Below are 19,440 nucleotides of genomic sequence, written 5' to 3' on the forward strand. Positions count from 1 at the left end.
CATTGTCGATCAGTTTAAAAACATCATACCAACCTCACCAGTTTAAAGGGTTTTATTGTCTTTCAGTCTTTTTTGACCTGTCTTTCACCAGCAGGTTATACAAATATTTTCAGCAGGTTTTCTGTCTTTTTCAAGCTCACTGAGGGATTAATTGCATCCTGAAGATATGACACATATCAGGGGGGGGGAAGAGGCTATAGACCTGTTTTGTTGGTCCCCAGGTTTCACTCAGCAGGATCTTTCAAAGTGGAGGATGGGCTTTTAGTATCTTCAGTTTGCATTGCTTTACAGTAAGGCAAGGTTGTTGGGTTGTTATAATATTAGAGTATCCTGCTTTGGTTTGTCTGTAAAAGCACTTTCTAACCTTTGTGTTAAAGGTGCTATATAAGATATATTAAAAGTGATAACACTTCATTTATATAGTATGTTTTCACAACATCATGTAGAACACAAATCCCTTACACAGGAATAACATACAACACGTAATAAAGACAAATATAAAACATGGATTATAATTATGAAACAAATATCATATAACAATGCTGTTGCATAGAAGGTGAAAATATTATTATTTTTAAACAGAAATTACTCAGTATATTTTAGATCTAATAATCTCCAAAACATATGTTGCCATTTTTGGTACATTTATTGCAATTGGGGCAACAGCAGCTAAAAATAAAACTATATTTGTTTGATATAAGACTTCTACGTATTGATTTGCGTTGGTGATTATTGGTTGGCTTTAGGCAATTCCATTCATTACCTGTGAAGTAATGTCCTTCCTGTTTGCTCACTTTGTCAGTGGGTGTTTACCTGTACCTGACAACTTAGCTGTTAGTGTCATCTTGGTAAAAGGCATTTGCAGAACATGTTTCCTTTTGCGAAGGAACAGCAGTCTTATGAGCTTGTCAGATGACATGACAGAAGCCAGGGAAGACAAATAATGCTGACTCAACATTAGAAGAGACTTTCATCTTGTGAGAGAAGAAGTCAATCTTGATTATTTTTTCTTAAAAATAATGGGCCCATTGGATTTCTAACAAAAATAGACGAAATAAAGTGAATTTTGGAGTCTTCACTTAAGACAGGTAAGCAAAGAAAGCTGCTGACTCTTTATTGATATTCGAGGACTTTTAGAGGAGATGATTTCATCGTGTCAAATGACCACTTTGTTAATAACTTTAATAAGTAATTTGATAAAGTATGGTTATCAACCTATTTTGTAGAATCTCTTTCCATAGTTTCAAATATATCTGTGTATAAAAGTTTATTCCTGGGCATTAAAGCTTGACTTCGTGAGCATGAGTTGACAGAACGGACTTATCCCAGCTGTGATAAAGTTGTAGATACACCAGTCCTCAGGGGAATGGCAATTAGAACATTTATGTGTTTAATATCATATTAGGCAAAATCCTCTACTGACAATGATCAGGTGACATATTTGAAAATGTCAGAATTGCTGCTAAATTGACAATTTTGGAGATTATTTATTCAACTTTGAAATATAGCCTTGTTCTCCCTCGTGGGTTTTATTCTGTCCATGTACAACTCTGGGCTTCAATGGTACATTTACAGATGAAAAGTGTTTTTAATTTTAGGTTCATACTTGTACTTGGGTTTCTACTCGAACATGTATACATGTTTTATTGTTGATTTAAAAAAAAAATACTATGTCCAAGGATATCTGTTTTCACCCTCTGACTTAAAATGATTGGTTTTAGAAACTTGTTTATTAACGTCAAAAGCAAAAATAAATTCATCAGTGGGTGGAGATGTTTTTTTTCAAAACAGACAACACAGAAAAACATAGTTGTCTTAACTTACAGTGTGTTGGTTGGTAGGGACTCCAGGGAAACAAATGTTTGTGCACAAGCCCACAAATCCCTTTCAATTTATTTTGGTACTCAAAAACATGTCTTTTTTACACAAATGTATTATTGGCCACTAACATCCTTTTTATATCTTTGAAGGTAAATGGCAAACTGTTTCTGTCACTGGCGCAGAGCACTGATCTGTGTGTGCACACCCTTCATCTCCCTGGCACTGCTGCTAGTTTACATTATGGTCATGTTGTGTACTGCCATAAGTTCAGTACCTGGGACAATGCCGCAAAATCCTCACTTTGTTGCCCCAGGGACTTTCAAGAATGAAAGCTACGCCCCACTCCCTAAAAGTTTCTGGGATACCAACCTGCCTGGTCAAGCCATATGGAACCGCCTCCAGCTGACCATTGAACGCCGTTTCAACCCCATCCTCCGCCCTAACAAACGCATGAGGGGATTTAAAAATAGTATTTGTAATGAGTCCATACTGAAGAATGTTTACTCTGAAGTTACCGACGCAAACAAAAATGATGACAATCTACCACAGCAGATAAAAGATTTTCAAAGATATATGCACAGGAGAGACTACCCATTGCTCCTCCAGCCAGATGGAGTATGTGGAGCCGGAGCACAGGATGAGAAGGAGCCCCCACTTCTTCTTCTGGCTATCAAGTCAACACTGCTGAATTTTAAGAACCGGCATGTCATTCGACAGACATGGGGCCAGGGAGGATGGGTAGATGGACACAAGAGAAACAGCAATGGTGGAGGGTACGTCCGCAGGGTCTTCCTGCTAGGCAAGGAAAATACAGATGAGCTGGGTGTGGATCTATCTGAGATACTGCAGATGGAGAGTAAACGCTATGGAGACCTTTTGCAGTGGGACTTTAGGGACACATTTTTCAACCTCACCTTGAAAGATGTGCTGTTCTGGAAGTGGTTCTCAAGCTCGTGCGGCCAGACTAGCTTTGTGTTTAAAGGGGATGACGATGTCTTTGTTAACACCCCAAATATGTTGAGCTACCTAAAGGGTGAGATAAAGAAGCTACAAGCACATGAGACAATGAAAGGCTTTATGGTTGGCGATGTCATAGTTTCAGCGTTACCCAACCGAGCCAACAAGTCTAAGTACTATGTCCCAGAAAGCTTCTTCAAGGGCCAGTATCCTAGCTATGCAGGTGGTGGAGGGGTGGTGTACTCAGGCCTATTGGCCAAACGCCTACATGATGTGTCTGAAAGGGTTACCCTGTATCCCATTGATGACGTTTATGTGGGAATGTGTATGGTTAGACTAAATGCTGGTCCAGTCCACCACCCCGCCTTCCTTACGTTTGATTTTCGTGGAAAGGAGGAAGACCAACTATGTTCGTATCATGGAATCCTGTTGGTCCACAGACGACTCCCCAACCAAGTATTAAAACTGTGGGCCAACATGAAACAAACAGAGGCACAGTGTTTGGATATGCCCCTGAGAGGAGCTGATAGAAGAAACACAACAGCTGTAAGCTAATCCTCCATTTCTCTATATTAAAGATTCTCTAAAGCTTTTGTTGATCTGTCATGAAGAGGTGACACTGTATTACGCTGTATTTATTTACTGCAGGCATCCATGTTCTGGGGCTATATTTAATTATCTTAGACACTGTGAAAACCCTGAGGTCCATCAACATACCAACAGACGGATCAATATTAAAAATGATTGTTTGAAAATTCACTACAAATAAGAAATATAATTGGAAATAACAATTATTAGTATTCGCATTATATACAAATAATCTGTTTTGATTAGATTAAAGCATTATCATTGATGTTATGTCTTTTCTAAATTTAGCCAAGCTTGCTAACATTTGCTACACCAGCCAAAGTATGCAGATGGGAGATGTTATCCTTTCTGGAAAAAGGGTTTAGGCAATCAAACTATTTTGTTGAATATAAATAATAAAACACATTAAGAATCATGGTTCGGGTAAAACTGGACCCTTTCTGGCACTGATGGCTAACTTCAGCCATTAGCTAAGCCTAAGCTTGTGGTCATATCAGATAATGTGAGGTTGAAGTAGCAAAACAACCATGTGTATTCTAGAGAGCAATGTTTTATTTCCTGTGAATTCATATTGTTGGTAAGCAGAACAATGTGTTAGCTTTTCCTAAAAAATGTATACAGTAGTCTTGTTTTAAAGGTCCCCTATTATGCAAAATGCACTTTTTGATGTCTTTTATACATAAATATGTCTCCCCGGTGTGTAAGGAGACTCACAAAGTGTCAGAAAATACAACCCTCTCTCTTTTCCTCCTTACCCACATCTCTAAAAACGAGCTGATCCAGATTTGCTTCGGTTATGACGTCATGTCAGAAATGTGGGCTGGCGTGACACGTCCTAACCTATGGTCCCCTCCGCAGCACCTCTGTGTGTTCAGCAGGATGTCTGCAGGAGGGACTTAGAGTTGTTGTATATAATAAATATAATGTCTCTGTTTTAGAGGTAAACACTGAGAAGTGTTTCAGAAATAATGATTGATGTGGTTTGGAACATAATATGGAGTTTAATCACGGCAGCGTTTCGCTGAGTTTCTCCGTTAGAAACTTCTCTCTTCACAGAGAGCTGCATGACGCTCCAAAGGGGCGTGACCAGCTTCAGGTCAGAACAAATTTAAAGCTACAGTCACAAAATCAGCACTTCAGGAACAGGGCTGAAATAGAGGGGTATGAGGCATGCTACAATGGGGGATCTGTTTGGTATTTTGAGCAAAACACTTCACAGACAGGTTTTGTATAGATATTGCCCTACAATATATTGTTGAAATATAGCATAATAGGAGACCTTTAAGGGCTAGTGAAATATCATGTTACCTCTCTTTATGTAACATGTGGCCCTTGCAATTAGGTCTCCAGCTACTTTTCTATAGTTTTTATTCTAATTGTTTATATATATATATATATGTCTCGTCATTATTTGTTATACTATCACTATCTGTAATGAGCCTCTGTTTTTTTTTTAATGCATTTTTTTATGCATCATCTTTATTGTATCTTATTTACTGTATGTACAAAAAGTATGCTGAATACAACTGTCAATGAAACCACTGTTGGGATCATTTGAGTTAAAAGTGGTTTAGCCAGATTTGCAGAATGTTTATATGCCATCTGAATTAAATGTGAGCTAGTGTAGCTTATGTAGCTTCCACTGATTCATAATTGAAATGTCTGGCACCATTCAAGGTAGGCTTTGATAGAGAACTGTGAATCCAGTATGATGAATGACTTAAATACTTTCTTGTTTATTTGTTTATTTCCTCTTCCTTGTTATCCCAATAAATGTTCAATTTACCCAACAGACTTATTTTCTTTCTGTTTAGCTAATGTTTGCTAACATTAGTTACATTAGTCAACGTATGCAAACTTTATCGTAAAAGTGATGCCGAAACTAGTACAAACACCCTTTGGAAGCCTTTGATGAAACCTAATAACAGTTGGATTTTCTTTGTAACAACCAAGTTATTACTAAATGGATAACCACTGAGGAAGATTGCTGTCTTCAAATGAAGAGTATGTTTATCATGGAGGACCTGAAACTCAATATCAGTGAAACCAGTGAGCTTGAGGGGGAGATGATCATTGAAAGAATCATTGAAGTGAAATTCCTTATATCAGAAAGTAGGGAACGAGTGTAAAAAAAGATACGGCACAAAAGACTAGCACAGCTATTAGGTACAGAAACCTGACAACGCCTGTTTGAATGTAAACTATTACGTTCTTACTGTGCTTGTGAAAAAGTAAACCCCAAAGGCTATCAGGTCCCTTTGTTAGAAAACAAAATCAATACAAGGAGCGCTACCATTCCAGCAAGTCCAAAGGAAATCCTTTAGAGGACCTGTGGAACTGGTAAAGGTGTTTACGTTATCACTCCAGATCCCCGACTTCTAAACCAACAAATAAAATAAAACATGAAAAAAAGTGTTTGGTCAACTGTGCCGATGTTTGATTTGTACTTTTTCATTAGTTTTTTAAACTATTTTATATGTCCTGGAAGAAAGGACGAGTTATTATCTCACAGTATGGCCAAAGCATGACGGTAAACAATGCTTTAAAACATGGATGTCCAAAGAGACATTTTAATACGCGGTTGCTCCACACACCCCCATCACCCAAAATTATTGACACAAATTCAGTTTCCATCAAGTTGTGAAATATGGTCAATCTCCACTACTGCAAGAAAAGTGTTTTTGTAAAATATTATAACGTCACAGTGAGGTGGACCTTTTGGATATAAAATGTCAGCATTTTTTCATGTGTATGAAATTTCATCAAAATTAGCATTCTTGAGTTATGGCCAAATCTTTGGGATCTTTGTCGGTGACCTTGAATTTTGACCACCAAAATGTAATAATTGTAACTCTTTTAATAAATATATATTCTCGAGTTATTTTCAGTGGTGTAAATTCAGCTAAATTGGCTTTCTGTACTGTAATTCGTTTCAAATCTGAGAAACTCAAGTGACTTTCTGAATAAGGGACTTTTAATATTAAAAGAATATTTAGGATCGAATATCTTCATCCACATTCTTATTTCACAGCAGAAGGAGTGTCCTTATGTTCCAAAATGTAATGAAAGATTCAGCAACAGTGTCTGCATCTTGACTCATTACATTCAGGTCCCTGCTTACACCTGGGGGAGTCATGCGTCAGAAAGTCCCTCTAAAACTGGCTCCACTGGAATTACAATCATCCTTTTTTTTTCAAGAATTGTGAGCTCATCTTAGGGGAATTTACACATGTATACATATGTAAATTCCCCTAAGATGAGCTCACAATTGTTGAAAAAAAAGGATGATTGAAATTCCAGTGGAGCCACATGTATCCTTTTTTTTTCAAGAATTGTGAGCTCATCTTAGGGGAATTTACACATGTGTAAATTGTGGCCATTCATTTCCATGCTTCAGTGACTTACTGTTTCAAGAAGAGATAGTTCTCTGAAATAAATAGCATTCTTTACAAGGATAAGATCTATTTCCAAACAAAAATCAGAGAACGGGTAAGGAATGTCAGATGATGCAGATTGGCAGCTTATCAAGTACAACAGTTTAAGATCAAGCTGAAAATGAATACTAGGACCTCATTAAAGGAGCGGCAGAAGTCCACACAATGATCTCCTGAGGAGTGGCCGAACTGGAAGGGCGTTTAAACAACACACCCAACTCATTTACTAAAATAACAACATCAAAACTTAAGTGTTCTGTCAATGTGCCAAAGTTTTGAGTCTTTCATTTGTGTGAGTGTCTAACTGATTTTATTCATCCTATGGGGTATGATTCAATAAACAGTTTACATATACATCATTCCTGCATATGAACAGTATCACCTGTTATATTGCTAATAAAGTTCAGGCTGCACTGGAGGTCATTTTCAGTGAGACAATGAGAGTACAGTAGAAAGTGATGATGAAGTAATACAGCATTCTTTTCAATTTCAGTCAAAGTTTGATATGCAGCTGTTGCATGAGGATTGAGATGTCAGATCATCATCACTTAGTCAGCGATATCCGCAGGGTGCTGACTGTTATTTTTAAGAGCTCTCGTTGCTCCTCGTGATTGTCCGTGTCCTCCTCAGCTCTGCCACTACAAACCATTTTCTGTCCTTTCCTCTTTGCCATCTTCTCCTTCCTCATCACTGTCCTCCTCTTCGCTCTCAATGTACTGGTAGTTACAGCGGTTGGTGTTTACAAAGAGATCGCTCTCGTCATCCTCAGAGTCACTGAAGTCTTCTTCGTCTTTCTCCTCTGTTTCTTCCCCCTTTTCCTGCCCTTTTTTTGTCCTTTCCGGCTCCAGCAGCTCCTCTGTGAACCCCTCCGGCCTGGAGGAAGTGAAGGAAACAAAATAAAAACACTCAGTTACTCTTGACAAACTGATTGTGTGTGTGTGTGTGTGTGTGTGTGTGTGTGTGTGTGTGTGTGTGTGTGTTCCCACTTACCAGAGCTTTTGCTTTTTAAGGTTCTGAATGTGATCTTTGTAGAGAATGAAGCTGATCTCTGCCTTCACCTTCTCTCCTTCCTCAATGGGATCCACAATCACAAAGTCACCTTGGGGATGAGAAAGCAGACGGATATGAAAGATGAACCAAAAAAGAAAGCTCATAAATAGAATGAGAGACTTTTCTTTGAGACCGTACTTACTAATTGCATTATCAGCTAATGACTGATATTGCACCTTTTGTTTGGATTTTATATCAATATCTATTCTCTTTTAAAAGCCCTAATTACAAAGCTTCCAAGCTGTATATTTTCTAAAGCCACAGACAAGCTAAATATTGAGTCAAAAGTCCCGCATGTACGGACATCATATTAGCATAATGTAACATTTTGTAAAATATACTGCTGGATATAATATCAGCAGGTATTTAAAAAAATATCAGTCTGATGGTATAGTATGTATTTACTATATATTATAGTATGTATTTACATATATATTATAGTATGTATATACCCATTGTTTAGCTGCATACAGAATGAAACTTTACATATCCTTATGATATTGCAGTTTTTTTTAAATTGATGTATTACATCGCAATTAGCAATATCGAGCAGTTATTTTATGAGCTTTTTTGATAACTGAGCTCTGTAATGATATATATTTTCATTTTAAACATCCATTACTAGTGTATTATAGTTAAGAAACCGTTTTTATTGAGTCCCCTGTTGTAAAAATATAGTAATGCTATCGTAACTAGAGTTTGCCTTGTTGCTTCTATGTCCTCATTTTCCAGTGTTCCAAGTTCATAGTGCAAGCTCGTTTTGATTTGGTTTGGAACCCAAGACATTTGGTTATAGCGGTGACTTTAATTATGAAACAAACACACGTCACATACATATTAAATTCAATGCGTGTTGATTTCTTTATCGGCAGTTTATTAGTGTAGATTTTATGGCAACCCCTGATAGTATCGTAAGTGAGGGTGCCTGTGAGACGCATACATTTTCTTCTGTATCTTGAGCTGAAGTGTTTGTGAACCCCTGTCTTACCTCTCTTGATCCAGAGGTTCTTGCGGAACTTGGGGGGCATGCTCACCAGGAACGTCACACCCTGCGCCGTGACAGCTTCATGGAGGTTGTTACCACGGCTACCAGTAACCTAGACGTGCCAAAGGAGAGAAACAGATTGAGGAAAGTGTTGTGCATTGATGTGGGTGGGGTGTGCGATAAATACAAATCAGTGGTCACATGGTTCACCTTCACTATCTGCTGGTTCTCAGTGGGCAGGACAAAGTCTCCAAGAACTTCATACACAACATGCTTGCGTTTGGTGGCCTGTGACATTATCAATGGTGAGCTTCAGGTTCCTTCGCCAGCTGAGACAAGCAGAGTGTTTAAAGTATTGGTTAACATTAATTCAGTCCAGCTGCGGTCAAATGACGAAACAATAAGTACAGTGGCGGATGGTAACTAAGCACATTTACCCAAGTACCGTACTTAAGTAAAGAATGGAGGTACTTGTACTTTTACTTCAGTATGTTCACATTATTCTACATTAAACCGTTGCTCCATTTCATTTCTACTACATTTATTTTTAGTATAAAGTTACTAGCTACTCTGCAGAATTATATTATTAATACAAAACTCATCATTATAATATATTTTTATAAGTTAAGCAAGTCGTAGGGCCAATTCTGCTTAATGAGTACTTTTACTTTTGGTACTCAAAGTATATTTAGTTGGTAGTACTTTTTTTACTTTTGCTTAAGTACATTTTTAAAAGCAGGACTTTAACCCGTGACTGTGTACTTTACTCTGAAGTATTGCTACTTTTCTTGAGTATTTCTGCTTTTACTTAGGTAAATCATCTGCGAACTTCTTCCACCGCTGGTCAAGTAGACAAACTATAACAGCAGATTTGACAAACGATAATATAAAAATGTAAACTGAAAAGGTAACATGACAACAAGCTAAGCTCAAACAAACTAGTCACCGGTTACTTGGCAGCTTTTAACTACCCCTGCGATTTCAATAATGGACGAATAACAACATTACCTTAACTGTTTGAGCTAGCTTCTAAGAGCAACGTAAGAAAAAAAGCTGTTTTGCTACAATAATAAAACGAGTGCCTGATCTGAGTAAGCTAACATTAGCTGCCTCAAAACATAGCTCAGGTTCAACAGCGATAGTAGGTAACATAAATACCTTGAAAGACAGAGAAGAGTAATGGTGACTGTAAAGAAGGGAGTGTTTAAAGGCAGCTCGACAGCAGCTAAAAATCACTTTCAAACACGTAATAATAATAATAAGTAATTTAGAGCCGAGCCACATGGGTTTCTGTTTTCTTGCTTCACCGAATGTTACACTTCCGGTGTCAAGCTTATCCCTTTCAAAATAAAGGTCTATATATATATATATATACAGTCAGGTCCATAAATATTTGGACATTGACACCATTAAAAAACAAAAACATTTTTGGCTCTGTAACCCAGAACAAAGGATTTGAAATTAAACAATAAATATGTATTTATGATTATAAATGGAATCATAAATAAAAAGGGGGATACCGTGTAAAAAAAAAGTTTTGTAATTCCTACACCATTCATCTAATTTGGATGTAAATACCCTCAAAATAAAGCTGAAAGTCTGCACTTAAAGCACATATGGGGGTTTTGATTTCAAGTCCATTATAGAGGTGTACAGAGTTAAAATAATGATAATTGTGTCAATGTCCAAATATTTATGCACCTGACTTAATTATTTGAAATAAAAGCCAATGAATTACCAATAAATGTGTCATTACTTTGTTAACACCTCACTAAAACTAATCACTAAACTAACTAAAACTAATAAGATCAGATAATTGTTCAAAAAAGAAGGGGGGTCTTTGCTTTGGCATTGTGGGAAATAGAGTTTTGTTGTTTTCTTAGTTTGAGAAGCATTCAAGATCAATAGCGGTCATGTTACCAACTGCTCCCGCATTATTCACAAAGTAAAATTGGTGTAAAGCAAGTTCTTCTTTGAGAATTTCAAATGTTACCTATTTTCTACTTATTTGGCCAAATCATTGTTAAATACGTAAGAAACGCAAGTATTCAACAAAAAAGTAGTGCATATACTTTTCACTACAACAGTTTTTTTGCAGTTTATGAATAATATTAATGAAATCACAGTAAAATGTGATGTTGTATTTCTTTGTATTTTCAATTGGTTACAATGTTTTCTGTTGTTCAAGTGCGTATAAGAAAAGAAAACTGTAGATTAAGAATTGGATTCCACACTTTTTTATTCAACCTTCATTAAAGTGTCACTCTCTTACAGCAGTTTTTACAATTTCATTGCAGTTATGATCGGAGCATATGTGCAGACCAAAACAAGGTATAACTCCCATCTTTAAAAACTCCAGTACTAAATAGCACTAGCATTAACACTGTTAAAAACATCAAAGCAAACTCACAAGACAGAATACTAACTACAATATTGCACGCTCTTTATCAAACATGGAATCAGCTACTGTGAGGAAAAATGAGTTAAAACCAAAACTGCATATAACACAGCAATCACAATGACCTGCAGGGCTAACGGAATAACATTTGCACATATAATTTACTTTAAAATAAGCATAAAAGTCCACAGCAGCTAACTTTATTAGAGCTGGTATTTTTTCGTGGTGTGAGGTATGAAGATGTTAGTTTGGTTAAATGGAAAAGTAACATGAGTAGGACTTTGTGTGTGTGTGTGTGTGTGTGTGTGTGTGTGTGTGTGTGTGTGTGTGTGTGTGTGTGTGTGTGTGTGTGTGTGTGTGTGTATGTGGTTGTTATCATCAAGTGCTCTTGTTCAATTGTGTTTGAGTGTGTGAATATCTGGTGTTGTTGTTTAGTTGACTACAGCAGATGAGCACATCTTGTTGATCCCACACGCATTGGAGCCCCTGTATAGGTAGTAGTAACCCTGTATGAGACAAAGAGAGAAACAAATACACATACAGTCATTTGTTTTGTAAAGTATTATGCATCCCAACAGAACAACATCACTCATTGTCCTATTGTCAAATCAAGAAATTCTGCTGATCTTTCTTTCAAAATTCTGAATTTGGGTTGCCATTGCTATATTTCCCAAAAATAATAAATACAATTTTATTTGACTCTGTCCCTAATCATCAAAAAAAGACTATAAGAAGGTGAGGTTGTCTTACCTTCTCTCCATAATCCTCTCCCCAGCTGTTTTTGATGGCCCAGAATGGGATACTGTTACCTGAAATCACAGAAGCATTATTACACCGGCAGTAAGTGCGTATGAGGGAAAAAAATGCCACAAAAACACTTACGTTCTCCGTATCCCACCATCAGCACAGCGTGGTCGATCATCCAGGGGTTGCAGAAGATCTTCAGAGGGTGAGACACACCCTTCCTGTAGAACTGCGGAAATGCAAAAGACAAGATGAATTAAATGTGACTGCAGGTTGATGCTCACATTTCAGCAAAAATAAGGGGCAATTTGACATAATCTTATCTGTTTATGTATAATTTACATAGAGTTAATGGGACAGTGTTAAAGTGTTTCAGACAGGACTGCTTACCTGCATGGCAAAGGCATTCAGTGCAACAGAGATGGGTCCATTCTCAGCCAGCCAAGCGGCAATTTCTGTAAAAAATATAATTAACATGTAGTCCATTTAATAAATCTTTGTTACATATTGATACACAGATACATTATCTAGTAACAATAAAAATCAACACCTACTCGTTTGCACTGCAACCTATTGTAGTCATATTTTCATTTGACCTGTTTATCAATGCTAAGAGGTACAGTATATGTATTTAGTGTTTTGTAAGATCTACCTTACACTAGAACAAAGTTTTCTAATTTCATGTCCTGTTGTGCTACTTAATTTTGTTTTGCAATGATTTTATCCACAATAAATGTTCTTTGTCAAGTATTTTGAAAATTAGATTCAGCTTACTTGACTGAGCTTTAAATATAATAATTTTAGCCAACTGAACAGTATTTATTATAGGGGCGACATATTCCTGCAGAACCCCTGACATAATTGCCGTTTTTTGAAAATGTGTATTTAGTATATTAAATATAAAATGATGTCTTTATTCCCTCTCTATACGCTCAGCCCCCTCACCCTTCTCGTCCTTGGACAGCTCCACAGAGCTGTTGATGTAGGCGGCCACCTTCATGGAGGTGAAGTCACAGCTCTGCTTCTTCCCGGTGTAGGAGTAGTCTGTTTCTGTCTCCAGGCCACCTAAACATCACATGTAGGGGGATAAAAAGTGAAGAGCTTGCACATCGTAGTATCATTGATCACAAGTAAACTTCTGCAGGGTGTTTAGATTACCCATGGGATGATGAAAACATTTCATGTCCTGATTATTCTGACCAAAAGAGTTGTGATTCACAATATTCATAATATTATTATTTATTAAAATGACACTAAACCACGTAACTTTGTTAAGATAATGAACATCCTTTTGAGTAAAAAACTAAGAATCATAATTATAGGCCCATCTGCATAAATAAAAAACAGCATAGCAATTTGTTATTTAAACATCTTGTATTTGAGGGTCTATTTTTCTCCTTCTCTACAATGATAGTTTAAGCTTAAATTAAACCAATAAAGTAAATATACAAAGATCAGATTGTTCGTTGTGTTTTTTTACCATGAGTTGCAATAAAATCCTACATCATTCCATCCCTAAATCAGTGTCAATAAAAAGCTGTCCCTTCCAAAGTAAAACTATTGGGTATTTGAAGCTTAAATATTTTATCTCAAGTATTTGTTACCCAGCTTCTCTATTGCTTCGTAAGCGTTGGACGGCAGCCCTCCTCTGCACGCCTGGTCCAGCCCATCACAGTCAACCAGCTCTGAGAAGGACAACAAAATGAACCGTTCAAAACATGGCTTGTATCTCGTAATATAAGGAGAGATGTTTTTTTGAGCAGGAGTAAGATTCTGAATTATTGTATCATTTGTGTTTGTTGAGGTCTGTGCACGTGTGTGTTTGTGTGTGTGTGTGTGTGTGTGTGTGTGTGTGTGTGTGTGTGTGTGTGTGTGTGTGTGTGCGTGCGTGCGTGTGTGTGTGTGTGTGTGTGTTACCTTGTTCGGAGAGGGACAGCAGCGTCCCATTTTTCAGGAACCACTGGCCTTCAATGTTGCCTGTCACAGAAAATGCCCAGCAGGATCCACACATACCCTGCGTGAAACACACACACACACACACACACACACACACACACACACACACACACACACACACACACACACACACACACACACAGTACCAGTATGAAGTGGGTAGGAGGTGTAATGTATTCAATGTATCCCCTGTTAATAACAGTGACTCACATAAACCTACCTGGTTCTTGATGGAACTGACAGCCCCCTGATCCCTCCAATCCCAGCTGGCAGGAGCGGGAACTCGGGCAGGAGGAGCGGGTTTCATTAATCGGTGAAGATTCCATTGACTCAGTAGCGGGTTCAAGTATGCAGACTGGAACTCTTCCTCTGGAGGAAAACAGAAGAAGAGCAGAAACACTTTAGTGTTATTTCAAAAGGATCTCACTGAAGAAAAGCTGATGCAACACAAGAAAAGCAGAAGGTGCCTTCCCTCACTTGAAAGTAGATACAAGTAAACACACACACACACACACACACACACACACACACACACACACACACACACACACACACACACACACACACACACACACACACACACACACACACTAACACACACACACGTACCAGTAAGGTCGCTGAACTTGGTGACTCCATACTCGGCTGAGCCTTGGTCTAATGTCTGGAGCTTCTCTGCAGTCTTCAGGTTCTCGTGGAAGACGCGCAGGCGATAGTCTGCCTCTGCAGGATCAAAGGTCAAATCAAGACAAACTTTTTAAAAGCTTCAAAGAAATTCAAAGGCTTTATTTGTCATACACAGAACAGCTCTTGGCAATCTTATGTCTCCTCCAACAATGAAACATAGACTACTACTTAAAGAATGATTTGGCATGTGACAGTCAAACACTCTGTTTCTTCAATATTTTACATGTTAAGTGATGTGGAAAACGCACTGGTGTGTTGGTTCATTTGACAGGACACACAATTCTGTATGCAAAGCAACACATACACTTTAATTTCCTGTGGCCGTCCCTACTTATTAATTTTTGGAATTTGATGGAGTCCTTGTTTTCCACATAATTATAAATAAATGTTCATAAACAAGAAATCTACATAGAATTTTAAGCTAGAATCCAGGGGATAACTCCAGCCTCATACATCTATTTTCTATTCATGTTATTCAATCTTTTATCCTTTTTTATAAAATGATGTGCTGACTTACTGATTGAGATATAAACCCCTACTTTGTCTATCCCTGTTTATCATGTTTTTATATATCTTAACACAGGATTGATTCATTCCAAAGGTGCTGAAGGGGTGTGGGTTATTAAGCCTTATGTTTAGGCTTACATACCATATTATGGGTCTTTATTGATTTAAAGACTCAAAGGCTTTATTTGTCATTTGCACAAAAGCTACAGCATAGTTGATGGAAATCTAAATCTAAAGACCTATTATATTAATTGTATTAGTAATATTATATGTTTGTTTTTGTCAACAGTTTTCACGCCTCTATGTTATTTGAAACCATCTGTGATTACAGGTCAGAGCTAATGACTTTTTTCTCTGTGCATTATCTGTGCAGTCTTTTGTTACGAGATGGCTGTGGGCACATAAAGGCAGGTTGTGTAAAGAGGAAAGAACACGCACGTTGCAATGTTTGTGGTGTGCAATACATTAGTGTCAGTCACTCACCCTCCTGGCTGCTGTAGTCCTTGTTGTATTTGACCATGAACTCTTTGAACTGGCCCAAAAGCTCCACAGACTCCTGGCAGATGAAGAGGAGACAAACAAACACACAGAATCAACAACCTGAAACCTGCTGATGACGGCAGTTTACTAAGACAATGGAACACCTGAGAATAAGAGACAATAAAGATGAATAAGGTATTTGAAATGACATTTTGACATCACTATGAAACTTCCTCAATATATTAATTTTGTAAAGACAGTTTTATTTTGTATTTTATATTTGCATAAACTTCCACAATAGAAACATGAACATCGGATAATGAGGATCAAAGTTCTTATATTACAGTCAAATGTTGTGAGTAATAATTCTGAAAATACTATCAATAGCCTTTAAAGAAATACATTTTGTAGCTAAATGTTTTATAAATCAGGCCATAAATGATTTACATCCAGGTAAATTTTTTCAGAATCAAGATTGAACAACATTTTTGTCAGTCCTCAGACATTATTTCTTACCTCCAGAGGCTGACTGGTCGATGCACCGACGACCTTGTTGGTCTCTTCTTGTTGAACTTCAACTGATGAGAAAGAAATCACGACATGTTATGAGTCAGTGTGCACACCATCTTGATTAATGTGTCCAATGAGTATGCCTATTATTTGGCTTCTTTTTTTTTTGTGCTTGTAAATCATCAGTCAATGATGTATTCCTCATCAGATAAGATATACTTTATTAAATCCTAAATTGGGATTTTTTAAAAATAAGATTCATAAGATTATTTGAATTCTTTAGCAACCAATAATGTAATACATTTTTTGAAAATGTAATTAAATGTGCACTTGACTTGATACATATAAACCCATAAATGTAATAACTTAATGAATAATGTAATAGAATGTTCTGATTTATATTGTAGTAACATTGGACCAATAATGTTATACCTTTCGGGTAGCAGATTTTTACGTAATATTTCTAAAAATAATTATTTTAAATTCCACATATAGTAAAAACGTATAACACTATATCGGTAAACACTTTATAACATTTTGATCAGTTAAGTGCAAACATTCATAACATTTTCAGGAACTTATAACATTTGTGATCTAAAACCACATTTTAAAGATTATTTAACCCATTTTTAAGAGCCACTGTTATCCTGGAACTTACTGCTTCTACAGAAGAAGCAAAGCACCGTGGGATATTACAAAGATAATATAAACCGCAGGCTAATAGTAATTGCTGTTAACCCTGATGTATTAGGGTAAGAACAAAAGTAAGATACCGGTGCAGAGGAACACAGATGTGTTATTCAGCTTTTGTTAGACTAAACCATGAGTGGACTGATTAGTGTCAAAGGTCAAACTCACCTTTAGGCTGGCACTTCTGCCTGAGCAGAGTGGAAGTGCCCTGCCAGGGAATGTCCCACACTTCAAACAAACACACCTCCGTCTGACATAAACATGAAACAAGGCAGAGATATCAATGGTTAATTAACATGGTTTTCATGTACAGTGTATATTGGAACTATTGAAAAATGATTAAAGAAGTGGAATAATCTGTTTAGCACACTGCAGCCTAAACGTGTTAGTTAGTTTCATCTCTCTTCTATTCCTACATATTTTCAAGAGTAAAACATCTCCTTTCAGATTATCTGTTTTCGACACTTTTATAAAAGGTGTTTTTAAAAATGGGAACGGATCATCACTGTAAAGAAGAAAGGAAACAAAGAAACGTATTTGTAAGTGTATGCCTCTAGGCATAAGGCGTTAGCATGCTTGGGTTCACTTGAAGTCAAACTCAAGTCACAAGATCATATAACCGGTGACATATCCGCTGATTAAACACAAAAATAAAACACCACTCTGCAAAATAAATGATACCCCCCAAAAAATGTCATCATTGTATCTCCTTACATATCCATGACATCCATTAGATTATTAACAAAAACACTCTCTTACACACACACACACACACACACACACACCCTACCTTGAGTTTCTGTAACTCGGGATAGAAGTCACATGTCCTGAGCATGGTGGATTTCTTGCATTGAGTGTTACTCAGTTCCACTGTTATGGAGTAGCGGATACCCTTAACAAGCTGACAAGGGGACAAATACATACAGTGGTCAATTTCAATGTACAAACAAGAAAAAAATACTTAAATAAAGCATTAATTCATTTACAACTCTAAGAGTGGGGAGGCCTAGTTTATTAGTGGTTATTCAGTATGTGTTTATTTGAATTTACCAAATTTTAGTGATTTTTATCGACTATTGTTGTTGTTTCTGGATGCTTCCATGCTGTATGGAGAGACTCTGGTGGCACTAGCCAAAGGGAGCTTGACTTGCACAAATGGATAAGGCAATTTGGCTGTAGTGTCAAGTCAGGTGTATTTCAACCAAATGACTTCCGGACAAAACAAAAATAATTGAGGGGGAAATGCCAAAAATCTTTCTCTGTAGACAAGTGCAAACATGTAAATATATGACAAACTCAATGTTAAGTCTGTCAAAGATAAAACTAAAAACACATTTTATTTTTTAATTGTATACCTGTACGTAAGAAACATTTATAACGCAGACGAGTTTAGGCCATTACTTTGAAGGTAAGTCACCGTATTTCCGGTCGTTGTTTAGCTAACTCTTGCTAGCATCACGCAGATTTAAATGGTGATATTGTTTACAAAGAATGGAGAACATATAACTCTTACTACAATGCCACAAATCACTCCGTACAGACGACCATTGACATAGCAAATTATATAATGACGACACAATGACGTCATTAATTAAACATGTAAATACTGTAAAAAATAAACCGTTTGTGTACCTGTTTGGTGGCAGAGAGGAGCCGGCTGACTTTGCGAAGGTGCATGGCGTTGGAGCCCTGGTTGTAGCGCTCCTCCGCGAACTGCAGAGCCTTCTTCAGCCCAGTGTCGGACTCCAGCAGCCGAATGGGAGAGCCTGGAGGCCCGATCAGAGGCCGGTCTATGTTCTCACCGAGCCCGAGTACCGAGCCCAGCACGGCGGCCAAGGCCAGCCACAGGATTACAGGACAGCCGAATCCGACCATCATGTTGGTTTCAGTGTATTGTCAGTAAGAAATGCTCCAGTTAAAAGATATATGTGATCTGTTCCTTAGCTGATGAATCTATTTCCAACTCAAACAAATCAGCTGTGGTTATACAAGAGGCTATAGCGTTGTTGCCAAACAGAACTGGAGTGAGGATGTGGGAGGAGACAGAGGCGGGTTGTGTTCAAGAAACGTGCTATGCTTAACAACACACACGATGTAACAATGTTGCAAATCCGTAATAACAGATAAAGATTGCTATATACATTAAAATTACTAAAAATGGAAATTACCTGGCTATCATATATAAGTGACATTGTAAAGTATAATATATTTTAAATATGTGTTATTTAAATAGGTTAAATTTGTTTTTCTACCACTAAATGTGTGGCAATCCCTATCTTTTGAAATGAATATGGGTCATCCCACACAAAATAACATCAATCAATCAGACACTGCATAGTATTTTCAAAATAATATACCTGAAAATATGGCATAATGTAATGTTTTCTTAAGTAACACATCATTGTCGTAGCACTCAATTACCAATTATAATATAATACAGCCACCAGATGGCGACAGAGTACACCACATCTCGACAATTTTTATTGAGGGGACCTCTACTTTGAAATTCAAAGACCAGGCGACCAGGCGACCAGTCATAAACTAATGTGGTTTTAAAGGTTCTCAGTTATTTCTTTCACGGTTCTAGATGCATAAAACATGGGCAAATGGTGCAGGTCAGATGAGTATTATTT

At 37.2% G+C, this 19,440-nt stretch overlaps 3 protein-coding genes across 3 annotated transcripts; 1 reads left to right on the forward strand and 2 right to left on the reverse strand.

Moving 5' to 3' along the window:
* Positions 1-946: 946 nt before the first annotated feature.
* si:dkey-160o24.3 (N-acetyllactosaminide beta-1,3-N-acetylglucosaminyltransferase 2) lies at positions 947-4,055 on the forward strand. The gene is made up of 2 exons (XM_063876872.1): positions 947-1,088; positions 1,971-4,055. The coding sequence occupies exon 2, from the start codon at positions 1,975-1,977 to the stop codon at positions 3,331-3,333; it is 1,359 nt and encodes a 452-aa protein (XP_063732942.1). The 5' UTR covers positions 947-1,088; positions 1,971-1,974; the 3' UTR covers positions 3,334-4,055.
* Positions 4,056-6,879: 2,824 nt separating this feature from the next.
* eif1ad (eukaryotic translation initiation factor 1A domain containing) lies at positions 6,880-10,163 on the reverse strand. Its single transcript, XM_063876025.1, has 5 exons — positions 9,994-10,163; positions 9,046-9,164; positions 8,839-8,947; positions 7,791-7,899; positions 6,880-7,673 (listed from the first exon to the last, which is right to left on the reverse strand). The coding sequence occupies exons 2-5, from the start codon at positions 9,130-9,132 to the stop codon at positions 7,439-7,441; spliced, it is 540 nt and encodes a 179-aa protein (XP_063732095.1). The 5' UTR covers positions 9,133-9,164; positions 9,994-10,163; the 3' UTR covers positions 6,880-7,438.
* An 893-nt stretch (positions 10,164-11,056) lies between these two features.
* Positions 11,057-18,843, reverse strand: ctsf (cathepsin F). Its single transcript, XM_063876023.1, has 14 exons — positions 18,440-18,843; positions 17,598-17,708; positions 16,976-17,057; positions 16,124-16,185; positions 15,611-15,683; positions 14,543-14,656; positions 14,154-14,302; positions 13,895-13,991; positions 13,582-13,662; positions 12,923-13,042; positions 12,368-12,432; positions 12,116-12,206; positions 11,984-12,042; positions 11,057-11,739 (listed from the first exon to the last, which is right to left on the reverse strand). The coding sequence occupies exons 1-14, from the start codon at positions 18,683-18,685 to the stop codon at positions 11,665-11,667; spliced, it is 1,425 nt and encodes a 474-aa protein (XP_063732093.1). The 5' UTR covers positions 18,686-18,843; the 3' UTR covers positions 11,057-11,664.
* Between the last annotated feature and the right edge of the window lie 597 nt (positions 18,844-19,440).

This window comes from Eleginops maclovinus, chromosome 23 (assembly GCF_036324505.1).
Source record: "Eleginops maclovinus isolate JMC-PN-2008 ecotype Puerto Natales chromosome 23, JC_Emac_rtc_rv5, whole genome shotgun sequence".
Lineage (NCBI taxonomy): Eukaryota > Metazoa > Chordata > Actinopteri > Perciformes > Eleginopidae > Eleginops > Eleginops maclovinus.